This window comes from Sorex fumeus, unplaced genomic scaffold, assembly GCF_029834395.1.
Source record: "Sorex fumeus unplaced genomic scaffold, SorFum_2.1 ptg000063l, whole genome shotgun sequence".
Lineage (NCBI taxonomy): Eukaryota > Metazoa > Chordata > Mammalia > Eulipotyphla > Soricidae > Sorex > Sorex fumeus.
Genome location: NW_026606120.1, coordinates 81296014 through 81321598, shown reverse-complemented (window position 1 = coordinate 81321598; position 25585 = coordinate 81296014). Strand labels below are relative to the sequence as shown.

Genomic DNA, 25585 nt, shown 5'->3' with positions numbered 1-25585 from the left:
CAGTCTCTGCCCCCGCGGCCGCGTCTTAACAGAACTTTTTTTTATGACATCTTATTGTCTTATTTCTACTTTGGACAAACTTGCAGGCTATCGAATGTAGCCTGCCCACAGGGCAGAGTCTGGCAAACTCCCCGTGGCGTACCAAATATGCCAAATACCAGTAACAATGATGGGTCTCACTCTCCTAAATAGCCTTGAATATAATCTCAGGGCTAGGATGAAAGAGACGTTACTGGGGCCTGCTCGAGGCAATCGACGAATAACAGGATGATGAAATGAAATGAAATGAAATGTTTTTGGCATATTGAATACGTCACGAGTGGCTTGCCAGGCTTTGCCGTGCGGGCAAGATACTCTCGATAGCTTTCCGGGCTCTCCGAGAGGGGCGGAGGTATTGAACCCCAGTCAACCATGTCGGCTGTGTGCAAGGCAAATGCCTTACCTGCTGTGCTATTGCTCTAACCCCTTGACTGTCACTGTCACTGTCACTGTCCTCCCGTTGTTCATTGATTTGCTTGAGCGGGCCCAGTAATGTCTCCATTGGAGACTTTGTTGTTACTGTGTTTGGCATATTGAATACATCACGGGTAGCTTGCCAGGCTCTCCGAGAGGGGCAGAGGAATCGAACTTGGGTCGGCCATGTTGGTTGTGTGCAAGGCAAACGCCCTACTGCTGTGCTATCGCTCTAGCCCAACCCCTTGACACTAAAAATTTAAAATGTAATAATTTTTATCAAGATCTGGAAATTGATGAAGTTATAAAGTATTTAAAAAATTGTAGTCTATTTTTCATTTGCAAGTTGGGGATTGACTCCAAGGCCATGCATGAAAGATTTGCTTATGTTTCTGTTTTCTTGGCTGTTGGTAATAATGACCTGTGTTTACCAATTTGGTAATGATGGTCTGTGTTTACCAATTTCTTTTTGGGAAATTTGGTATCTTTGGTCCTTTTGCTGTATTAATCATTAGGTATCTCAGTGACTATAGGTTTTAGAGGTAGGTTATGTACAGAAGACTTGGAAATGAAACTAACTTTTGTTTACATTGCTGTGAAAATAAGGGTATTTTCACTGGAATATTAGATGATGATTTCATTTTTTATACGGGCCACTCCTGGTCGTACTAAGCCTGGGAATGTGGGCTAATGATTCATATTTGGTCCTGTTGCATTGTTGCTCAGGCCCAGCAGTACGAGGGACCACCAGGGCAACACCTGGTGGTGCTTGGGGTCCTTGTGGTGTTGGTAATTAAGATTGAGTTATCCTCTAGATTCTGACAGTGTAAGTTTTGAGCTATCTTCCAGTCCTCCACAATGTAACTTATTAATGTGCATGAGACAAGGCTCAGTGAGATATTATATTTTTGAGAAAGGTCTATTGTAGATAGCTGGGACAGGGTAAATGGAGTGCTTACAGATAAGTGTGGAATCCACCCCACTTTGAGCGGAAATATTTGCTTGGTTAAGAGAAGCGAGGAGGGATACTTAATTTACCTTTTAGTTTGCTTATTAGAAAAAATTTTAAGAGTTTTAATTGCTTACAGTATTACATAACAGACTGTAAGAAACATAAATCACAACTTTGTCTTCAAGAAATTTATAGCTTAATGGGACGTGTGGATAAATTGTTACATTATAATATAAGCAAAGTGAGAAGGGACATACAAAATCATTTAGAGTCAGAGTGTTTGAAGTTCACTGGATGGGAGTGATCAGTCAGATTTTGGAAAAGGAAGAGAATCATAGAATGCCTTACAGGGAGTTGAATTTTAATGAATGGATAAGATTCTGAAGGTCACTGATTAGAATGAAAGCACTTGATGTTAGAGGAATATTACTAATAAAGACAAAGGCAAAAAAAAAGTCCTGTTTACTTGGTACGTGCAGAGAGGATTAAATTGTCAGTTTAGTGTGAATGAGTCAGAAGGCTGAGATCATTTACAGTTTTTTAATAAGAGAGCTATATAATGAACCAGAGAATGAAACATGTAATGAAAATACCAAAATTCATTTAGTAGGTAATTGGGATGGGAAGAGCAACATCCCACTCAGGTTGGGATGAGCAACGATTCGCAGTTGTAGTTTGGTTTTTCTGAGGATCTTTGACCACAGTTCACACACGTTTGTAAGGTTTCAAGTGATATACTCTAAAAGTTTTTCTGGCATTTTATTAAAAACTTTAGATATGTTTATGTTTGAACATGTGAAGTAGGGGGGGTATGGTGCCGCCAGCAAGTCAATCTGTACCTGTGAGGCGAGTGCATCAGCAGCCTCATGGCGCCTTCAGACTTCCAGATAACCCAAAATTGCTGCTGTGCCTTTGGCCAGACCCCAAAAACTTGGGGCAAAGTTTACCAAGAAAGTAAACGGCCAAAAGTTAGGTATGTGGGAAACACACCCACAAACCACCTCCGGCTCAGCTATATAATTGGAGGCAAGGCCTCTGTGGTTCCTGATTGAACTGCTTAATGGACATGATCCCAGAGACTCAGAAACGAATCTCAGAACCCAGTGGCTTTAGGCAGAAATGCGTCTGGTCTCTGCAGTAGGCTACCCGTGCTGGGCCAACCCAGGTGGGAATAGGTTTCGTGCCTTGGCCTACTCCCCCTGGCGGCCCAGTGGCCGCCATCTGTCTGAGGCCACTGGATAGTCACATTTGGGCCCCCAGTGACGAGACACACAGGGCCTCATGGGATGAGGGTGGAGCCGGGCTTGTCCTCCCCACCCCAACGAGACCCCAAGTCATCGCCCACTAATGGCCTCTCTGGCTCCTGGTCAAGCTGCTTAACGGCCATGATCCCAGAGACTCAGAAACAAATCTCAAAACCCAGTGGCGTTTGGCAGAAATGCACCCGGACTCCACAGTACGTTACTGTCGCCGGGCCACCCCAGGGAGGAAAGGGTGTTGTCCCTCTGCCTGCTCCCTCTTGGCGACTTGGTGGCTGTCATCCTTCAGAGGCCATTAGACAGTCAGGCTTGGGCCCGCAGTGACGAAACTTGTTGGGTCTCATGGGATGTGGGGGGAGGTGGAGCCGGTCCTGTCCTCCCCACCCTAACGAGACCCCAAGTCATCGCCCACAAACGGCCTCTCTGGCTCCTTATCAAGCTGCTCAACGGCCTTGATCCCAGAGACTCAGAAACAGATCTCGAAACCCAGCGGCTTTTGTCAGAAATGTGTCCGGACCCCGCAGTACGTTACTGTCGCCGGGCCACCCCAGGGAGGAAAGGGTGTTGTCCCTCTGCCTGCTCCCTCTTGGCGACTTGGTGGCTGTCATCCTCCAGAGGCCATTGGACAGTCAGGCTTGGGCCCGCAGTGACGAAACTTGTTGGGTCTCACGGGATGGAGGGGAGGTGGAGCCGGGCCTGTCTTCCCCACCCCAATGAGACCCCAAGTCATCGCCCATGAATGGCCTCTTTGGCTCCTCATCAAGCTGCTCAACGGCCATGATCCCAGAGATTCAGGAGCAGATCTCTAAACCCAGTGGCTTTTGGCAGAAATCCCTCCAGATTTAAGTGTTAAAATTTCAGAACTTCAAAATCACATGGCCCTACTGCAGCCACACGACATCATATGTTATTCATAACCAGCAATAGAACACAAATTGTCTATTGTTGCCTTTTCAGCAGAGTGTTGGGGTAAAATCTTAAATAATGGTGGGTTTGGTGTCGAAATAGTGAATGTGATCAAAGTAGAGAGAGAGTAATGTAGAAATCATCTGCCCCACAGGCAGGTGGAGGGTTTAGGATGGGGGTATGCTGGGATTTTTGGTGGTGGAGAATGGGCACTGGTGAAGGTACGGGTGTTTCATTGTATGACTGAGACTTAGACCCAAAAACTTTGTAACTGCTCTCACGGTGATTCAATAAATAAAATTATAAAAAATGGAAAAAGAAAAAAAAAGGTGGAGTTCATGCACAATTCAATCAGCTAATAGTGGCTGAATAAATAGCAGTACTCCTACAAAAAAAGAAGGGAAAAAAAAAGAACATGTGAAGTAGAAAAAGTCAGAGATGTGCATAAATAGAGATGTGATTCCTAATATAAGCTTACAGCTTTATTTTTGGTGGTTAAGTAGAAAGAGACAGGAAGGATATTTGTGGGACCAGAGAAGTAGTACAGGTGTAAGATGCTTGCCTTGCTGTGGCTGACCTCAATTCAATTTCCGGCGCCACATATGGTCCTCCATGCACCATTTGGATTGAGCCCTGAGCACTAAGACAGGAGTGAGCACAGAACCAGGTCTAAGCCCTGAGCCCAGTACATGTAACCTCAAAACAAAACGGAGACTAAGATAGCAATATTCACTGAATACTTATAGGTACATAAATTGCTATTGTCTTTCTTTTTGCACACACAATTTCATAGGTGAAAGCCCTGATTCTTAATATGATGGTGTTATTTTGAAGGTTGGATCTTTGGGAATTTATTAGACCATGAGAATAGTGTCATCATGATTGAAATTAGTATGCTTGTAAGAAGAGCCTGGAGAAAGATGATCCATCCCTCTGTTGACCATATAAGGATAAAAAAAACCAGCTACACTCTACAAATCAGGAAGTGGGGCCCTCACCAGACAGCAGATCTGCAGTCACTTAGATCTTGAACTTCCTATCATTTAGAATTGTGAGAAGTGATATATATATGTGTATATATATATATATATATATATATATATATGTTTTGACTTTTAGGGTCACACCCCGTGATGTTCAGGATTTACTCCTTGCTCTGTACTCAGGAATTACTCCTGACAGTGCTCTGGGGACCATATGGGATGTGGCAATTGAACCTGGGTTGGCCTAATGCAGGGCAAATGCCCTACCTGTTCTATCACTCTTTATTCGAGAAGTGAATGTTTAAACCCATGATTTTCAACTAATTTACACCTGCAGACTGGCATTGGTCATTGATTTAAGCCTTCCAATTTATCATAGTTGTTAATGATAAACAGTATTGCAAACCATGTTGCTAAAAAGAAAAAAAAAGGAGGAAAGTAAAAAGAGAAGAAAAAAGTCTGCAATATATAGGTAGGCTGGGGAGGTGGGGAGGAAACTGGAGACATTGGTGAGAAATGTACCTGGTGATGGGATGGGTGTTGGAACATGGACAGAAGTAACGGATTTAAGACATATAGCTGAAATATTCTCAGAGAATTTTTTACAATAATAGCTTCTATAGTGTGCCTTCTATGAGTACCTAGAATGCTTCCTTTATATTTATTTCATGCTGAATATGATGCTTGACTCTGTTTGAACTTTAATTATTTTTCAGCATGTGATATTAAATCAGAACTTGATTATTATTCTTGGGAGAAAAGTTCTATTTAAAATTAATGGGCTGAGGAGATAGCTCAAAGGCAAGAGTGTGCTTTGCATGTAGAAGACCCGGGTTCTATCAACTGGCACTTCTTAGTCTCCTGAGAACCACCAGAGGCAACTCCTGAACACCAAGGGAGCCAGATGTAGCCCTGAGCATTGCTGGGTATAGTGTCTCCTCCCTATCCCCAAATTGCCTGACTTTTTTAAAAAAAATTTTATTTTTATAAGGTTGTTCACACTGATTACATTCAATATTTCAACACTAACCCACCACCATTACACCTTCCCACCCCCATTATTTCGAATTTTTTTTTTATGTAGGAGTACTGCTATTTATTCAGCCACTGATTAGGCTGATTGAATTGTGCATGAACTCCACCTTTCTTTTTTTTTTCATTTTTTATAATTTTATTTATTGAATCACCATGAGAGCAGTTACAAAGCCTTTGAGTTTAAGTCTGGGTCATACAATGAAACACCCATACCTTCACTAGTGCCCATTATCCACCACCAAAATCTCCAGTATACCCCCACCCCACACCCTCTCCCTACCTGTGGGGCAGATGATTTCCAAATTACTCTCTCTATACTTTGATTACATTCAACATTTTGACACCACACCCACCATTATTATTTGGGATTTTACCTCAACACTCAGATCTGCTATTTCAAAGTTTCTTACCATCACGCAAGCCTGCCTGCCACAGGCAGATGCTAGATAATTTATTTTCTATTGCTTATTATGACTATCATGAGAGATCACGTGACTGCAAAAGCGGCCGCATGCTCCTGGAATTCTAAAATTGTAAGGGATTGTGGTCCAGAGACATCTCTGTAGGGAGCTAATCCATTCTGAGATTCATTCAGAGTCTCTGGATCAAAGCTGTTAATGTGCTTAAATGGCAGCTGGAGACAGTTCGTGGGTGTGACAGCCAGGACCCCAAAGGTACAGGGAGGCAGGAAGGGATGCTGTTCCTCGCCACCAGGTGGCCTGGAGTCTTCAGTCCCTGATCCTGTGTACCTGGGTTTTTCTTCTGAAGTTTGGAGTAGGCGGAGAGAGAACACCTGCTCCATCTGAGGTGCCACGGGGTTTGGAGAAATCTCTGGCGAGCTGCTATCTTCTGGGATTCATTGCTGAGTCTCTTACCTGTGACTTTAATAATCAGAAATTTTATGGGGCTCAGAGAGATTGTACAGTGGGTAAGTCACTTGCCTTTGGCATTGCAGACCTAGGTTTGATACCCAGTGCCCCATATGATCCCTCAAGCCCACCAGGAGTGATCTTTTGAGTTCAAAGCCAGGAGTAAGCCTTGAACACAACTGAGTGTGGCCCAAAACAGAAACAACAGAAAAGAGGCAGAAATTGTAGTATACCTAGGAGAAATAATATCTTCATTATTATGTCAAAGTAGATTTTTTTAAATTAAAAAGTGAATTAACTTGTACTTAGGTTTTTACAAATCATACTTAACTGCCTTAATCTTGTTTCAGTTTTATTCATTTAAAAACATCAGAGGGATGTAAGATAGTACAGCAGTTAGGGTGCTTGCTAGGCATGCAGCCAACCAGCTTCTATTCCCAGCATAAAATGGTCTCCATGCATTGCTGAGTGCAGCCCTGAAGGGGCCCTAAGCACTGCCAGGTGTAACCTGGGTGATTCCAACACTGCTGGGGTGCGGGTGAATCAGGTAACTCGGGCACTATAGGACTTAAGCATCATTGAATCCTCAGACCCTTGCATTGAATTGCCAGGCCAGTTGGCCAAGAATTGCCAGTGGGGACCCTGGACTTTTGAGCACAGCTTGGAAGGCTCCCTTAACTCGCCCCAAAACACTTGCTTGTGGTGAATTCTCCATCTTGGGGATTCACTTGCATCTGTATCTGAAATATGTAGTCAGAACTCTACCCTCTGCAGAAGCCCATGTTTTCTTTTGAACATACACAACTTTCTTGCTTCATATTTACTTAAAAACTGTTTGGGACAATTTTTGACAAAAATCTGAAAAGTTTTTTTTTTTGGACACACCTGGCAATACAGAGGGGTTACTCTTGGCTCTGCATTCAGAAATTATTTTTGGTGGTGCTTTGGGGAACCATCTGAGATGCTGGGGATTGAACCCTAGTTGGCTGCGTGCAAGGCAAGTGTACCTGATGTACTGTAACTGTCTCAGAAAAGTGTTTTAAAAAGTAGTTGCTTAAATGTTTTTTTTTTGGGGGGGTCACACCCGGCGATGCACAGGCATTACTCCTGGCTCTGCACTCAGGAGTTACTCTTGGTGGTGCTCAGGGGACCATATGGGATGCTGGGAATCGAACCCGGGTCGGATGCGTACAAGGCAAATGCCCTACCCACTGTGCTATCTCTCCAGCCCCAGTAGTTGCTTAAATGTTATTTGATATGGCTGAACTAGAAAGGCTAACCTGCTCTAAATGTCCAACTTGTGAATCAGTTAACTTACGGTTGTAGAATCTTTTGATCTATCATCTAGTAACTATCTTCCAGGTATTAAATGTATTAAGTTAAACTTAGAGGACCAGTTTGTTTTATAATATGTATACTCACATATGCATTCTATATCTGATGGTTTCATTTTATATATGATGTTTAAGAGTTTGAGTTCTGGTGGCTGGAGAGATAGTACATTGGGTAAGATATTTGCCTTTGCATGCAGCTGGCCCAGCTGACCCAGGTTCAATCCCTATATAGTAACCCAGGCATGCCAGGAGTGATCCATGAGCACAGAGCCAGTAATTTGCCCTGAGCACAGCTAGGTACAACTCACTAGCACCCCCAAAAGAGTAAAGAGTTCTGGGCTGGAGAGATAGTATAGTGGGTAGTGTGTTTGCCTTGCATGCAGCCGACTCAGGTTTGATCCCAGCATCCTAATATGGCGTCCTCTCTGCCCCCACTCCAGCCCATCAAGAGTGATTCTTGAGTGCAGAGCCAGGAGTAACCCCTAACACCACCCAGTGTGGCCTGAAAAGAAGCAAAAAGAAGTTCTGTAATTAGACTATTATTTGAGTTGGAGTTTCTAGCTCTTGATACTGGCAAATTTTTGGCAAATCTTTATGTCAGAACCTTACTTTCTTCATCTCTAATATGTATGCACTGGGACCAGGGGGACAGTTCAGTGTACTTACTGGAATTCATGCTTTGCATGCTGTGTGCTCAGTTGATACCTGGCACCATAATGATCCCTGAAGCACTGTTGGGAGTGAGCACCACTGGGTGTGGCCCCATACCTCTCTCCTGTCAAAAATACAGGTACTGCTATTAATGCTTCAAAGGGTGGTTGCTGTATTTTTACTATAAATAGTAAAGAGTAGATAACATTATTTGATTTCTTTATATTTCTTATTGGTAATATTTTATTAAATATAGCACTGTAGCACTGTCCTCCGCTTTTTCATTGATTTGCTTGAGCGGGCACCAGTAATGTCTCCATTGTGAAACTTGTTGTTACTGTTTTTGGCATATCAAATACTACACGGGGAACTTGCCAGGCTCTGCCATGTATTAAATACATATTTTTGTAAATGAACTTTTTTTTTTTTTTGCTTTTTGGGTCAGACCTGGTGATGCACAGGGGTTACTCCTGGCTCATGCACTCAGGAATTACTCCTGGCAGTGCATAGGGGACCTTATGGGGTGCTGGGAATTGAACCCCGGTCGGCCACATGCAAGGCAAATGCCCTACCCGCTGTGCTATCACTCCAGCCCTGTAAATGAACTTTTACTTTGAATAGTGCAATAAAATATTTTCTAGAGGGCATAGAGATAGTACTGGAGTAAAACCCCTGAGCACCATTGGACCCCCCCTCTTCAAACACCATCCCCCAAATAGAAAATATTTTTTAGGGGCTGGAGAGATGGTTCAGTAAGGCATTTGTCTTTCATGTGCCTGACTCAGGCATCTCATATGGTCCCCTAAAAACACTACCAGGAGCATTTCCTGAGTGTAGAGCCAGCAGTGACCCCTAAGCATCACCAGATGTTACCCAAAAACTTAAATAATAAACCCCAAATATTATCTAGTTAAAAAGCATGTCTATACAATTTTAATGACCATAATATTTTGGTATGATCTTTGTCATTTTAAATAATTTCCTTATTGTACATAGGGTTATCTGGTATTTTTTGCATTTAGCATCAGTTTATAATAACTCTTGAATGTGAATTTTTGTGTACTGTTATTGTTTCAAGCAACAAAAATTAAAATGTGAAATTCTTTTGTGTACAGATTTTCTATAGAACTTAGGTTTCATTTTTATTTCACTTTAGAAGTTGAGATAGAGACTGTTTCTTGGGGCAGAGACGTTTAAATGATTATCATGTGCTAATGATCAGTAAGGGTAGGGTGCATTACGCTAGGCCTTCTTGCTGGAATTTGTATAGGAATTTGATCATGAACTCAGTTGTATTTTACAGTAATAATATAAAATTCAGAGAAAACACAGAGCAGTCTATTCTTAGAAAATAGTTTATACAGCTTTTTTTGGGGGGCGTTGTACTCAATACGGGGGCCATTGGCATACCGGGGATCAAAATGGGCCAGCTCTGTTCAAGAAAAACACCCTACCCGCTGTACTGTCTCTCCAGTATCATCTATACAACTTTTTTTTTTGCTTTTTGGGTCACACCCGGCAATGCACAGGGGTTACTCCTGGCTCTGAACTCAGGAATTACTCCTGGCGGTTCTCAGGGGACCATATGGGATGCTGGGAATCGAACCCGGGTCGGACACATGCAAGGCAAATGCCCTACCTGCTGTGCTGTTGCTCCAGCCCCTCATCTATACAACTTTTAAGTGCAGGAATAGTATTGTAAAATCTCTTTTTGTAGGGCAAAGGAAGACAGGATGTCTTGAGTGTTTTTTAGTTCTCAAGCAGCCTCATTCCGATTAGCAGTGTAATTGAAATGCAACTCCAGTCTGGAGGAAGAAGGGAAATTTTTGGCAGAAGATGCAGAGCAGTTGGAAATTTTATTCAGAATAAGCATAGACAGCCATTCATAGTGAACACCACTCAGTAAGAACAAGTATTCTATTTCTTACAGCTGGGATTTACTCTGGTATTATGATATGTTGTATATAGATAGCTCCTTTCTAAGCAAAATGAAATTGTTGACAAATGAAATAGTATTATTTATTGTGTTTGTATTTGCAAGTGGTTTTCTCCAGTCACTGCTTCAAATAGAGCTAAGGATTTTTGCAAAATTAAGAAAATGTTTCTTGGGCTGGAGCGATAGCACAGTGGGTAGGGAGTTTGCCTTGCACGCAGCCAACGTGGCTGACCCAGGTTCGATTCCCAGCATCCCATATGGTCCCCCGAGCACCGCCAGGGGTAATTCCTGAGTGCATGAGCCAGGAGTAACACCTGAGCATCGCCGGGTGTGACCCAAAAAGAAAAAAAAAAAGTTTCTTTGAAAAATAACAAGAAAAGGCATTGGAATGACTGTTATTCTGCAGACACATTTGAATATCGCTGACCTGCAAAGTGAGGGTTTAAGGACTGTTCATTCTTAAAACTTAAGAATCTGTCATAGTATTTGGCATAAAGTAGTGGCTCAGGAATTGTTGAATAAAAGGAGTATCTGAGAGAAAATACAGTTTACATGATGTGGGAAGCTCTCCTCATTAGGCATCTCAGATAGTCACATCTGTGGCAGCGTGAGAGAGGAGCTACCTGCACATTGCCTTGACTGACCTTAACCTATTTTTATTAGCTTCTCTACTATTTTCAAACTGTTCACTGAAGAAGGGGTGAGTACAATAGCTAGAAAAGGCCAAATTTGGTGAGTATAGACTTGCAAATCAGAAATGCTTTGAAGGAATTTGAGAAAGGTAGCAACATGATGATCAAAGTAGTTTAGTAAAATTAGTCTAGTGAATCTCTCTGGGCTACTTGAGACATGGTTTAGGGGATTTTGGAGTAATGGGACTGTGCTAGCAGAGTGCAATAGTGTACTTAGATTTGACACCACTGCTAAATATATGGATTCAATATAATGTTTCAGCATAAAAACAAGCAAAACATTAAAGTATATATGTCAGGTTTCTATACCTTTTTCTATTGCTACTGAAATAGGAAGCATACCAAACTGAATGATACTTAAATACTGCTGTCTAGGAGAAAGGATGCACTCCTTAGCATTGTTGCCACCCCTTTCACTTTACATGGTTTCTTTTCTGCTGTCCTCTTCCTGTATCATAGCCCAATATTTCTCAGGATTATTTATTTATTTATTTACTTGGTTTTTGTGCCACACATGGTGGTGCACAGAGGTTGTTCCTGTCACACAGAAATTACTCCTGGCAGTGCTTGGGGAACCATATGGGATACTGGGGATTGAACCTGGGATAGACATGAGCAGGGCAGTTGGCTCTGCCCAGTATACTCTCTGTCCCCCTCAACATTTTTTACCTCTCTTCTTAAGTAAACACTTGGAAAATAAAAATGTAACTTCCTCCATATTCCCAGCCCTCTCTGATCCCATAGTTCCCAGTCTTGGCTCAGCTTCTCTATTATTTTTGAGTTTTGTTTTTGTTTTTTGGTCCACAATGCTGTGCTCAGGGATTCCTCCTAGCGGGCTTGGGTGACTATGTGGGATGCTGTGGATCAAACCCTGGTCGACTGCGTGCAGGACAAGGATCTTACCTACTGTACTATCTCTCCAGCCCTGTTTCTGGTTTTTTTTTTAAATGTTGATTTTACAAATATTCATACAAATATAAATGAAAAATTATTATAGTACAAGATAACATAATGTAGATATATACTATAGGTGACTCTGGTTCATACCTTCTATAGTTTGGGAATTTGGTTTTATTCTTTAATTTTATTTTGGGACCACACCCAGAGATGCTTCAGGGTTACTCCTGGCTCTGTGCTTAGCAGTTACTCCTGGAGGTGCTTAGTGGACCATATGATTGCTGGGGATTGAATCCAGGCTGCATGCAAGGAAAGCGTCCTACCCTCTGTCCCCAAAACTCCTGGGAATTTGTAATGGTGACATATAATAAGAATTTGTGTATTGAAATTGATTAATTCATTGATCATTTACTGAGCTCTTATAATTGGTAGCTAGGAAGAAAAGTAGTGGTTCTAATATATAGAATATGTTCTTCAAAAGAACAGTGCATGAAAGGCTCCATATTATGAAGATAATTTTATTTGTGCAAATAAAATTACTAAGTCTCAAGTCATGTTTGACAGTCTTCCTACAGCCATTTGGAATTCCTGGTACCATAGCAGGTGGGATTTCCAGCAAACCAAAACCAAGTGTGTAAATAAATAAGCACCACAACTAGTGTTCAAACCCCCTAAGTTCCCCCTCACTACAAAAACAACAATAACCGGGGAAAAAAGGGAGAAAATTGTTTTGTCTGGTAGAGAAACAGCGCCAGACAAAAAAATCAGGCTTACTCAATTCCTCTTTTGCAAACCACAGCACCCAAAAGGTTAATACAATTTTAAGTAATCAATGCAAATGGTGGCTGAACCCACTGAGATCAGTATTAAAGGTAGCAATTTGACTTGTCTTCTTTGGGTTTCTTTTGGGACTATGTCCAGTGGTATTGGGAGTAGAGAAGAGGGAACCATGCCATGCCAAGGATTGAACTAGACTTTCTTTTTTTTTTTTTTTTAATTTTTATTAGTGAAACACCATGAGGTACAGTTGTAGACTTACAAATTTTTGTGCTTGGGTTTTAGTTATACAATGATCAAGTACCCATCCCTCCACCAGTGCCCATTCTACACCACCACTAATGGCTTACACCTGACTACTACCCATTCCACCCTGCCTCTGTGGCAGGGCATTCCCTTTTGTACCCTCTCCTTTTGGGTGCTGTGGTTTGCAAAAGAGGAATTGAGTAAGCCTGATTTTTTTGTCTGGCGCTGTTTCTCTACCAGACAAAACAATTTTCTCCCTTTTTTCCCCGGTTATTGTTGTTTTTGTAGTGAGGGGGGACTTAGGGGGTTTGAACACTAGTTGTGATGCTTATTTATTTACACACTTGGTTTTGGTTTGCTGGAAATCCCACCTGCTATGGTGCCAGGAATTCCAAATGGCTGTAGTGATCCCTGAGTGCAGAGCCAGCCCCGAGTAACCCCTGAGCATTGCCTGGTGTGATCCAAAAACAAACAAAGGGAAAAAGCAGAAAAAAAAAGATTTAAGAGAAGGTGCTTGAGCAAGTGCTGGGTTGGTATGAAATATAGAGCACAGGTGGAAGGATAAATGCTACAGATTAACCCGGGTTCATCTAGTACAAGGCATATACCCTACCCACTGTACTACTCTCTGGCCTTAAACTAATTATTTTTTTCTTTTTTGGGTCACACCCAGCGATGTACAGGGGTTACTCCTGGCTCTGCACTCAGGAATTACTCCTGGCAGTGCTGTGAGACCATATGGGATGCTGGGAATTGAACCCAGGTCAGCCACATGCAAGGCAAACGCCCTACCTGCTGTGCTATTGCTCCAACCCCCCTAAACTAATTTTTTAAGTTGATGCTTGATTATTTATTTTGGGTCTCCTGTGTGGTGCTCAGGAGGCCTTGGGGCCATTCCCAGTGATTCTTGACCTGGTTAAATTTGAGGGCCTGAGATGCAGGGCCATACTTGGTGATAGGAGACCTTGTAGTGCCAGGGCTCAAACTAGAGTTGGCTGCATGCAGGGCATGTGCCCTGTATTAGCTCTTTAGCAGTTCTTCCTTTTTTTTGGGTGGGGGCACACCTGGAAGCTGTTCAGGGGTTATTCCCAGTTCAGTACTTGTGGGATCATGGGCTTTAGTCATACCAAGAATATGAAGTTTCCCCTTTTCACTTCCCTTTGTTTTTGTTATTACTAGAGTCACAAGTTTTGATTGTGGTTCTTATTCACTTGGATGCAGTGATTGCAGGGCCTCAAGGATCAAATTTGGTAGGGGTTGCAGTGTCAGTGACTAAATTCGCGCATACAAGGAGGTGCTTTACCACTGATCCATATTTCTGGACCCTTTTGTTTAAACTTCCATTCTTCTGATTTGGATGACATACCATGTTGGTGCTCAGGGCTTACACCTGACTACTGGGCTCAGGGATCACTCCTGGGTGTCTAGGTAGACTGTATATGGTACCCAATTGCATGCAAGGCAAGCTCCCTACATACTCTTTGTATCTCCAGCCTTTTATTGAACTTTTAAATTGATTTATTATAGAATAATTCCCAAGGTTTATTAAATGAGTTTTTTTTTATTAAAAAATTTTTTAATAGTGAGACATCATGAGGTACAGTTGCAGACTTACACATTTTTGTGCTTGGGTTTCAATTATACAGTGATCAAATACCCATCCCTCCACCAGTGCCCATTTCCCACCACCACGGATCCCAGTATCCCTCCCACCCCCCACCCCCCCCCATCCCATCCTGCCTCTGTGGCAGGGCATTCCCTTTTGTTCTCTCTCTCTCATTGGGTGTTGTGGTTTGCAAAAGAGGCAATGGGTGACAATCATGTTTAGTCTATAGTCTACTTTCCGCATGCTTCTCCCATCCTGGGAGGATACTCCCTATTAAATGAGTTTTTATATACCAAACTTTCAGTAATTATAATTTTGAATATAATATTGAATATTTAAATTGAGAGGTGGAGTAGAAATTATTTAAAGTTTACACAAATGCTTTATAAAGTAGCCATAAAGATATGAAAGTTTAAATTGATGAAGTAAGTTTTGAGTTTTGTAACCATTTTTTTGGTGGGGGGGCTGAGGGAGTAGTGGTTTGGGCGACATCTGGTGATTCTCAGTAAGCAACTCCAGCTCTGTGCTTGGAGATTGCTCCTAGCAGTGGTAGGGTGACTAAATGATCTGGGAGATTGAGTCTGGTTCAGCCACATGCAAAGCAAGCACCTTAAACCCTAAACTATCAGGCATAAAATATTTATTACGGTTTTTTTTTTTTTGCCACAGCAAAAAGGGTTTAGGGCTTAATCCTTGGTCTAGCCTCAGGGATCACTCCTGGTAGAACTTGGAGTGCTGGGAATTGAATCTGGGTTGGTTCCATGCAAGGCAAGCATTCTACCTACTTAATGTCTCTCTGGCCCTAAAGCATCTTTTTTTAGTAGACATAATTCCTGTACTATGAAATTCACTCTTTTAAAATGTGTAATATTGTGTTTTTTTGGTATATTCATATTTACATATGCTTGTATCAGATAATAAATTAATGCAAAGTAATCCAAACTATGGGATGAGATATCTAGCTGAATATATTAACTTTCAGTTTTTGAAAGATATGTCAGTTCTGTCTTGTTATTTAAGTTCATGATTTAGAAAGTTGCTATCTTCGCTGTAGAATTTGTAGTTTAATATAGTAATTAACAATGTTTTTTAAAAGCAATTTCATTTATGTTAAAGCTTTTGTTTATACTTATGACATCTTATTGTACCCTTAAGTGCATATAACAATCTGGATGTGTGTGTGTGTGTGTGTGTGTGTGTGTGTGTGTGTGTATTTAGCTTCTTTTTTCCCTGTGGGAGGATGAGCACTCAAGTAGTGCTCAGGAGTTATTCCTGGCTCCTTGCTCAGGGATCACTCCTTATAGGGCTCAGAAATCATATATGGTGCTGGGGATCAAACCCAGGTCAGCTGAGTGCAAGGCAAGTGTCTTACCCACTGTGCTATCTGGCACCTACTTGAACTGTTTTCCTACTACTGCCTTGCTAATTTGAAACTAGACCTTTAGAGGGAGATAGTAATTCATTCCTAATATCAGATTTCTAAACATTCTTGCTTTTAATTGTTACTGGTGATTCTTGGTAAGATTGCCAATAGTTGGTTCAGATGTTTGTTAGTCCTTAATGAAATTTTACCATCATATATTATACCTTGCAATAGCTTGTTTCATTATTAGTCATTGGTATTTTAAAACTTAATATTTAAAATTTGTTTAATAATAGAGTTTGTAATTTTATTTTTCAAATTTTCATTTTTTTTGTTTTCTTTACAGTACTCTGTGCAAAAAATTTGGTGAAAAAGGATTTTTTCCGTAAGTAAATAAAATTTTTAATCTTGTATAGTATGCATAGATTTTTTAAAATAGATTTTCACAGTTACTTGGTTTAAGAATTTCTTTTTAGAAGTATAATGTTTCACAAATATTTCAGTTTAGAAATTTTTGGCATAACATTTCTTTTTGTGGGATGGGGTACTTGTGTTGGGGGAGTAAGTCTTGATTTTGCTGGAGGGTTGCTTTTGGTGGTGCTCAGGGGATCATGTGGTGCTGGGGATCAAAGCTGGGCCTCCCACAAGCAAAACATGTGCCCAGCCCATGAACTATCTCTCTAGTCCTGACAGCAAATTTTTTGAAGTGATTTATATATATATATTTTTTTTTCTTTGTTTGCTTGTTTGTTTTTTAGCCCCCCCTTTTTTTTTTTTTTTGCTCTTTGGGTCACATCCGGCGATGCACAGGTTACTCCTTGCTCATACACTCAGGAATTACTCCTGGCGGTGCTTGGGGAACCATATGGGATGCTGGGAATCCAACCAGAGTCAGCCGCATACAAGGCAAACACCCTACCTGCTGTGCTATCGCTCAGCCCCAAGCCCCTGCTTTTTTTCATTCACTCCTTTCACAGACACATGAAATTTAAGTGTGTTTGCATGCATGTACAGGTGTCTGAATGTGATTGTGTGTAATATATTTTGAAGGTAAGCATACTACTTGATTTCTAGAAAAATATTTAATTTTAAACATGTTTTATTTATATATTTCTTTTTTTTTTCTTTTTTGGGTCACACCCGGCAATGCACAGGGGTTACTCCTGGCTCTGCACTCAGGAGTTACTCCTGGCGGTGCTCAGGGGACCATATGGGATGCTGGGAATCGAACCCGGGTCGGCCATGTGCAAGGCAAACGCCCTACCCGCTGTGCTATCTCTCCAACCCCTTATTTATATTTTTTAAGGAGAGTTTACTCTAGTCAATTTTCCTGGACAATAGAGAAATCTTTCACCCTGCTTAGAAATTTTCAGAGTGTGGGGGAAAAAAACTGCCACATTTGATGATAGAAGCTCTAATACCTCAGACTTCAAAGTAGACATTTATTTCCTGTATTTGCAGTCTTCCTTGTATTTACCATCTGTCATGAATTTGTTTTGTTTTATTTAGGATTAGGTTTTGTGAGGGTTTGGGAAGACTGTGTTTAAAATCTTTAAGTTAGGATCAAAGTGGTAGTATAGAGGGTAGGACATTTGCCTTGCACAAGGCTGACCCAGGTTCAATCCCTAGTTGCTCCTGAAATGGTGCTTGGGAGTTGCTCCTGGAGATGCTTTGAGGGGACCACATGCCGAGCTTGTACTGCAGCCTACTGAACTCTTTCTCCTGCCCCTATTAGATTTTAAAATTTGATTCTTACCAGCCCCCCAAACTGGCTATGTGCTATTTAATTTAATGACATTAGATAGTATTGAATTTTATTAAAACAAATCATATATACATACCTGTTGATAGGTTTTAAATTATTTTGTTCATTCCACTTGAAATGTTACTTAATGTTGAATGTGAATTAAAAGCTTATAAAAGTACATTTTACATTTTATAAGATTACTTATTATATGGTATCTTTTGCTTATGTTGGGGAAAACAATTACAAAGAATGTTATAGGCCCTCCCGTTGATCGTCGATTTGCTCGAGCGGGCCCAGTAACGTCTCCATTGGAGACTTTGTTGTTACTGTGTCTGGCATATCGAATACTCTCGGTAGCTTGCCGGGCTCTCCGAGAGGGGCGGAGGAATCGAACTCGGGTCGGCCATGTTGGCCGCGTGTAAGGCAAACACCCTACCCGCTGTGCTATCGCTCCAGCCCTAGAAAGTGAACTAGCAAGGGGGCACCCAAAGAATGTTATAAGCAATTTATAATTAATGTGGCATGTACCTGCCACTCCACTTGATCATGTAGGAGGACCTCCTTGCCTTCTTACAGGCTGTCACCAATTAATGTTATTTTTATAATATTAACATAACATCTAAACTCTTTACTTCTTCCCTGTAGTTAATAATCTGATCACAAAATATGCGATCTTACTCTTTTGGGGGTGATCCTAATAGAAATACAAATAGAATTGGATAGGCAGGTACAAAGGAGAAAAGGGAGGGAAATAATGAATGCACACTCTTAGCAGCAGCTTTCATACCTTTAAAGACATCTGCTGTGGTTTTCAAGATAAAATCTGCAGTTTTGTCTCCCAGCCTTCCTTCCCAAATTCTTTTCTTTCCTCCAGAGTCCACTGTAATAATGTCCAAATATTCCAGTCTCAGTATTTCTAAGAAATCTAGAGGAATCTCTAATTCCTTGTAAACCTCTGAGAGCTGATTTTTATCACTTACACGATCTTTTTCTGTCCTTAAAAATGTAGGTGGAAAAAATGGAAGGAAAACTTACTTTTTCATTGGTGTAGGCAGTAAAATTCTTTGACCTTGTGAGCTTGCTTCCGGGATAAGGAAATTAGGGGAAACTGACCTTTTGTTCTCATTGTTGAACTAGGTAATAATGATTCTTTCTCTGTGTGTGTGTGGGGGGGAGGAGGGCACACACAGCAGTGCTCAGGGCTTACTCCTGGCTTTGCACTCAGGGATCACTCCTGGAGGGGCTTGGGGGTCCAAATGGGGTGCTGGGGATCAAACCTGGGTTACCCACTTTACTATCACTCCAGCCCTTGAACCAGATAGTGAAATAGAGGTATCCATATAGCAGAGGACCACAGGGAATGCCAGGAATTGAACAAGGCTGACTTCGAGGAAAGCAAGCACTTTACCTGGTGTACTATTTCTCCACCCCCTAGAATCAAATCTTTAACCCTGGATCTGCCACTTAGTGTATTGACTGACCTTGGATTTGTTAATTAATCCTTTTGTGTCTCAATTTCCTCTGTGAGAGATTACTTCATAGGGTTATTGTAAAGAATAAGAAATTTAATAAATTTAAAACATTTAGAATGGTGTCTGACCTGGCATCGTATTTTCTTTGTAATCAACACAAATGCTTGTTAATTTTCAAACTTCATTTTTCAGATTTTCACTTCTCCATGTGTAACAGTTTTTGTTTCCCTAGTGAGGCCTCTTTTTCTTCTGGGGAAGGGGCTCCATGTAGTGCTCAGGACGAAGCTTGTGGTAGTCCTTGGCCAGCTGATCAGCAGTCCCATTCTAGGGCACTGGGATGTATGGCTACTCAGATTTTTGCATTGCTGGCAACCACTATGGATACGATACCCCCAGCAGTGCTGGGCCAGGAGAGGGGCCCATCAGGAATTCATCCAGTGATGCTCAGAAGGCCATGTGGTGCCAGAGATTGAACCTGGGTCATGCGCGTATGCCCTAACCCCTGTACAGTTTCAGTGGCCCCAGATTGTAAAACTTCATAAAGAATGGAGTGATCACTTAGTCTGTAGCAAAAGACAGTGTTCATGTAATCTTCTAACTTATACATCAGTGTATTTTTTTCATTGAAATAAAAATCTTCCCATCTTTTCACAGGACTTCCTGATCCATTTGCTAAGGTGGTGGTTGATGGATCTGGGCAATGCCATTCTACAGATACTGTGAAGAATACACTTGATCCAAAGTGGAATCAGCATTATGACCTGTAGGTTGAAATAATTAATGTGAAATGAGACATCAAATCAGTATTATTTGAAACAGTCTTTAAAAAAGATTCATGAGAAATGATCAAAGTATGATCTGTGATATTACATGGTATTTCATTACATGGTATATGAAATACTTCGTGATGGTGTTTTGGGCATATCTTGATAACTGGTTTTTGAATTTGAGGTAATCTTAATAAGCTTAAATGAAGAATAAAATATATATATATGTCCATAGTGTTATAAAACCAGAAATTAGAATTGGCATACTTATAGATATTCTCTTCTAAATGGATAGTTTCTTTGAAATTTTAGTTTGGTCAAAGTAGTGTTTGTACCCTTTTGTGGGGGGGGGGGGGTCATACCCGGCAATGCTCAGGGGTTACTCCTGGCTCTGCACTCAGGTACTCCTTGTGCTGCTCAGGGGACCATATGGGATGCTGGGAATCAAACCTGGGTCGGCCGCGTGCAAGGCAAACACCCTACCTGCTGTGCTATTGCTCCAGCCCTTTTGTTTGTACCTTTTTTTAAAAAAAATGATTAATAGAGCTTCCAGGTTTCAAGAGACTGATGGAAACGTTCCAATTTCTAGAGGTTGGGTTGAACACATGCCTCACCAGAATGAACAAGATCCTCAGTACTGTTGTCCCCCATCATCACCACTGTTAGGTATAGCCTTGTAGTCTTCTGACAGTGCTGAGCTTGAACCTTGACCCCGTATCAGTATTGATGGGTATGTCTCTTTGTCCTGAGCACTGCTGGATGTGGCACTCATAAAAACTTTTTTTTTTTTTTTTTGCATAGCTAAAATTTAATGTTAAGATACTTGAGGCCAAACCCAGCAGTACTCAGGACTTATACCGGCTCTGCACTCAGGAATCACTTCTGACAGGCTCAGGGACCATATGGGGTGCTGGGGATCTAATTCATGTTGGCTGCATACAAGGCAAACACCCTTCCCACTGTACTATCACTTTTGCCTGTACCATGTAGATTTAATAGGAAAATGCAGTTCTGCATTCTAGGTTTTTGGGTTTTTTTTAGTGGGGGTGGCACTAGGGATCTAACCTAGGTCTCATATAAGGCAAGTATTCTACCTCTGAGCTATATCTCAGACGTTTCTGCCCTATTTTTATTACTGATTCCCATTCTTTTTTTTTTAATTGATGTAGCATGATTTACATAGTTATTCATTTTGGGATTATAGACCTCCTATACACCAAACCCATCACAAGACTGATTCCCATTCTTAACTGTTTTCTTATTTCCTGGTAATTAAAAAAAAATTTAAAGATTTGGGTCACACCTTGGCAGTGCTATGCCTGTTCAGTGCTCAGGGACCATATTGTGCTAGAGATTGAACCTGGTCCTCCTGCATACAAAACGTGCTCCCGCCCTCTGAGCTCTCTCCTGATCCTTATTTACTTAGGTATTTATAAACTTCGGGGCCAACCTGATGGTGCTGGGGAAAAGGCCTATCCCAGTGGTGCTCAGGGGATCATGTGGCACCCAGAACTCCATCTCTTTGGTCAGATTCCCTGTTCCCAGTCCCTGATTATCTTTTACAAGTGATCTCGCATTCTCTCAAGACTCACATGCCCCAAGCTGTCTCTGAGTCTTTTATATGGTTGTTTGAACCCATTTTGGTTAAATTATTCTGTGTTTACATTATGATCACATAAATATTGATAAATATGTCACATGGTGTGGTATGATTATATTTTCTTTCCTAAAAAACTTCTTTTCCCCCCAAACAACTAAGAGAGTTATTAACTAATTTACTTTGCTATTGTGTAGTTTTCTGTCACATACCAAACTCGTGACAGGAGTGAACATCTCCTGTGGGCATATTTAGAACATGTGACTTTGTTTTCTTCTTGTAGATACCTCTCCTGGTGCCTTTATCATCTTGTTTCAGTCTAAATTGATGGTTCTGTAGGACCTGCTGCATAATTATTCTGGAACTTTCTTTACCATTATATTGTAGGTCCAATAACTTACAGTGTAAATTTTTTTTTTTTTACATTTTTGGGTTTTTGGGTCACACCTGGCGATGCTCAGGGGTTACTCCTGGCTCTCAGAAATGACTCTTGGTGACGCGCGGGGACCTTATGGGATGCCAGGGATTGAATCCAGGTCAGCCATGTTCAATACAAACAACCTACCTGCCGTACATATCACTCTAGCCCTGACTCCCAGTTTTTTGTGTGTTTAGTTGCCTAATTTGGTAGAGTTTGTCTTCTGCTGTCATTTTGAAAACTATGAAGATGGGAAAAAAGTATTTTTAGATTTTTTTTTTAAATATATTTTGTCTTAATTGTTTTTCTAACATAGTCTTCTAGGTAAAAGAACACTTCCCCTTCAGACTTTGAATTGATTGCTTCATTTTCATCTAGCTCTAGGTTAGAAGTGTTGAATAGAAATAGGGAACTCATCTGTAATTTAAATTATTTTTCTTTTTGTAATTTAAGTTTTCCTTGTACCTGAGTAAAATGCTAAAAAAGTGTGAAATTAAGATTATTAAATTATGTCTAAAATATTCTCATTTGAGGGCCAGAGTACAATGGGTAGGGTGCTTGCCTTCCGTGTGACTGACCCTGGTTTGATTACTGGCATCCCATATGGTCCCCTGAGACCTCAGGGAGTATGGGTGTGACCTCAAAACAAAAGATCTTCTCATTTCAATATGTAATAAATATTAGATAACATAAGTAATGGAATTTTTATCAGGCTAAGTCTTTGAAATTAGAGATTTATTTTTTATTTACAGTATAACTCAATTTGGATTTAGGCATATACCTGTAGCTCCGTGTGACTGGAGGCTACCATTTTGGACAGTTTGAGTTACTGATAGTGGAATCTGATTATTTGGTTTATCATGATTGTTTTTCACTGGGAGGTTTCAGGGCATTCTCTGCATGCTTGATTTGAAAAATTTTGTTACCAATTTAGTATATCTGATACATAGTACTTGATAACTAACATTTCATTTGTTTTTCCTTATAAAAATTAATCTAAGATATGCCATTAAAAGTTTCATGCCAGGGATGAAGAAATAGTATAGTGAGTAGGGATCCAATCAGTATTGCTGCTGGGATCATGCTTGTTGCATGTAGGATGGTGCCAGGGTTTGAACTTGTGACCTCATGCAAGGGTTTGAACTTGTGACCTCATGAACTCCTGCTTCTAAGGCAAGAACTTAACTGCCCAGGATCCTTGTTTCCCTTAATGGATCCTAGTGTCATATATTGGAGAAGAAGTCAGAGTCCATACTAGCTAACAAGACTCTTTGTGTTTTGTCCTCGGTATTTGTTGGAGTAGGCTGGTACAGTAGAAAGTCATAAATATTTAGTGACCTAGCAATACAAGAGAAGTATCAGTTTGTTTTTGTGAGCAGGGCTGATCTCCCCTTGCTAGCTGAGGAGTAAGCATATGCTGTTTGACCAATGAGAGAACTCAGTATGTTGCTCTGACGAGGACAATGAAAATTAGCCTTTGGTTCATGCTAGAACTATTTGGAGATGAAAAGCTGGTGGAATGTGAACCAAGAACTGTCACATAGTGTCACAACTTGTAGAAGACCTGTATGAAGATGAAGCCAACAGGCAGAAAATCAGAGTTAAGGGAGGGAAATGAAATGATTTTTAGATAACTGATTTTTGAGCACTTAGATATAGTCTAACACAACTTGGCATTAATAAATTCTCTTGTGATTTCTGTTGATATTCTGTAGCCTTTAATGAAAAGAGTTACAATTATTGTTGAGCATTCATAATCAGTGTATTGGGACTGGTGATATAGTACAGTGGATAAGGTGTTTCTTGCAATCCCTGGTACCACACACCGTCTCCTGTACTGCCAATAGTATTGTCAGGAGCTATCCCTGAGTATGGAGTCAGGAGTAGGCTCTGAGCATGGCCAGGAGTAGGCACCGAGTATGGCCAGGTGTGGCCTAAGTGCCTGCTTCCCGCCACCCACCCACCCCCACCTGTCCCATCAAACCCCACCAAAACAAAACCTTCAACCCCACAGGAAAACAGTTTATCAAGATTATCTGTAAATGAATCATATAGACAATCATGAGGTGCCACCACCTCTCCATCCCTGACCCCTTCATCCCTGTCCCCTCCCAATCTGGCCTGAAGCTGTTTCACTGATACTTACTACTAACTAGTTTAGATCGATATCTAGCTCAGATTGGGTTGAAGCTCAGATTAAAATGAATCCATTGATTTACTGTGTTTTTGATCATAAAAGAGCACTGCAAATTTGCTTAATTTTTAGAAAGATGGTGTGTTAGCTTGCATAATTAATTGAAAGGGCTTATTTTAAATATAGTTGGATTCAGGGGCTTAAGTTGCCTTCCATATTCTCATTTATATTTTGAATTTTTGAGCCAGAGAGAGAGTACAGGGGTAAAGGTGCTCAGCTTGTGTCACACAGAATTCACTTCAAATCCCTAGTGCCACATACGGTCTCCTGAGCACCACCAGGGGTCACAGAGCCAGGAATAATCCTTGAGCACTGCAGAGTGTGGCTCCAAAACAGAAACAAAGTTTGAGTTCTGACTATACACTAGGTGAATTTTTCTGATATTAATTGCTTTCTAAAGGACACTGTAAGGTCAAGGTTGTTGGACCAAAAATTTGATCTCTTAGAATCATTAAAATACAATTAGGGTTCTTCTGATATAATTATTTTACTATATTTTTGCATGGATTGACACCATGTTAACAATTGGCCGTGGTAGAGCCTTTACATACTTGCAGGTATATATGTACAGACAAGTATAGTAACGCTTTCCCCTGCTCTGCTTGTCTGCAGGCAGTGAAGTGAAATCTGCAAGAGTCCTGCTCGCTCAAGGCCTGCATACAGGAAAGAAGCAGGGGAAAAGCGTTACACCTTTTGTTCTACAGCATTATAAAACATAACAGGTATGTCAGATTTTTGGTCTGTCAGCCTTGGCAGTGCCCCTTGAAAATAAGCTGAGTATTCTGAGGTAATAGGTCATGTCATTTAAATATGATTGTGATCAAAGTTCTTGAAAGGTTTTGTTCTCAGAAAGAAATCATAAATTCCCAGTGTTAATAAACAATTACTGAAAGTTTTTTTTTTTAAAAAAAAAACTAGTAAGAATTGTTACTCAGCTTCAGTGGCAGATAAAGGCTATTTAAAATTTTTTAGATTTTACTTTTAAGACAGAATTTAAATTCATTCCTCTGATTATTGATTGAACTCAAAACATATTTTGTGTTACGTAGCCACATTCTCAAAACACTGAAACAAAAGACAAAAAAAAATTTATTCTGACTACTTGTGATTGCCAAGCTACTTACTCATGCAGTAATTTTATATTTTAGGTATATTGGAAAGTCTGATTCAGTTACGATCAGTATATGGAATCACAAGAAGATTCATAAAAAACAAGGTGCTGGATTTCTTGGTTGTGTTCGTCTTCTTTCCAATGCCATCAATCGCCTCAAGGATACTGGTTGTGAGTAGATAAAAATACTTTAAAGATATATATATATATATATATATATATATATACACACTGGGGCTGGAGAGATAGCACAGCGGGTAGGGCGTTTGCCTTGCACACGACTGACCCAGGTTCAATTCCCAGCATCCCATATGGTCCCC

General features: G+C 40.8%; 1 protein-coding gene across 1 annotated transcript in view; it reads left to right on the top strand.

The window, feature by feature from the left end:
• SMURF2 (SMAD specific E3 ubiquitin protein ligase 2) overlaps positions 1–25585 on the top strand; it is a 115678-nt gene that overhangs the window by 25392 nt on the left and 64701 nt on the right. The window contains exons 2-4 of the mRNA XM_056127083.1: positions 16306–16344; positions 19833–19941; positions 25303–25436. Coding sequence (XP_055983058.1) covers positions 16306–16344; positions 19833–19941; positions 25303–25436 — 282 coding nt within the window. The remainder of the gene's footprint in view (positions 1–16305; positions 16345–19832; positions 19942–25302; positions 25437–25585) is intronic.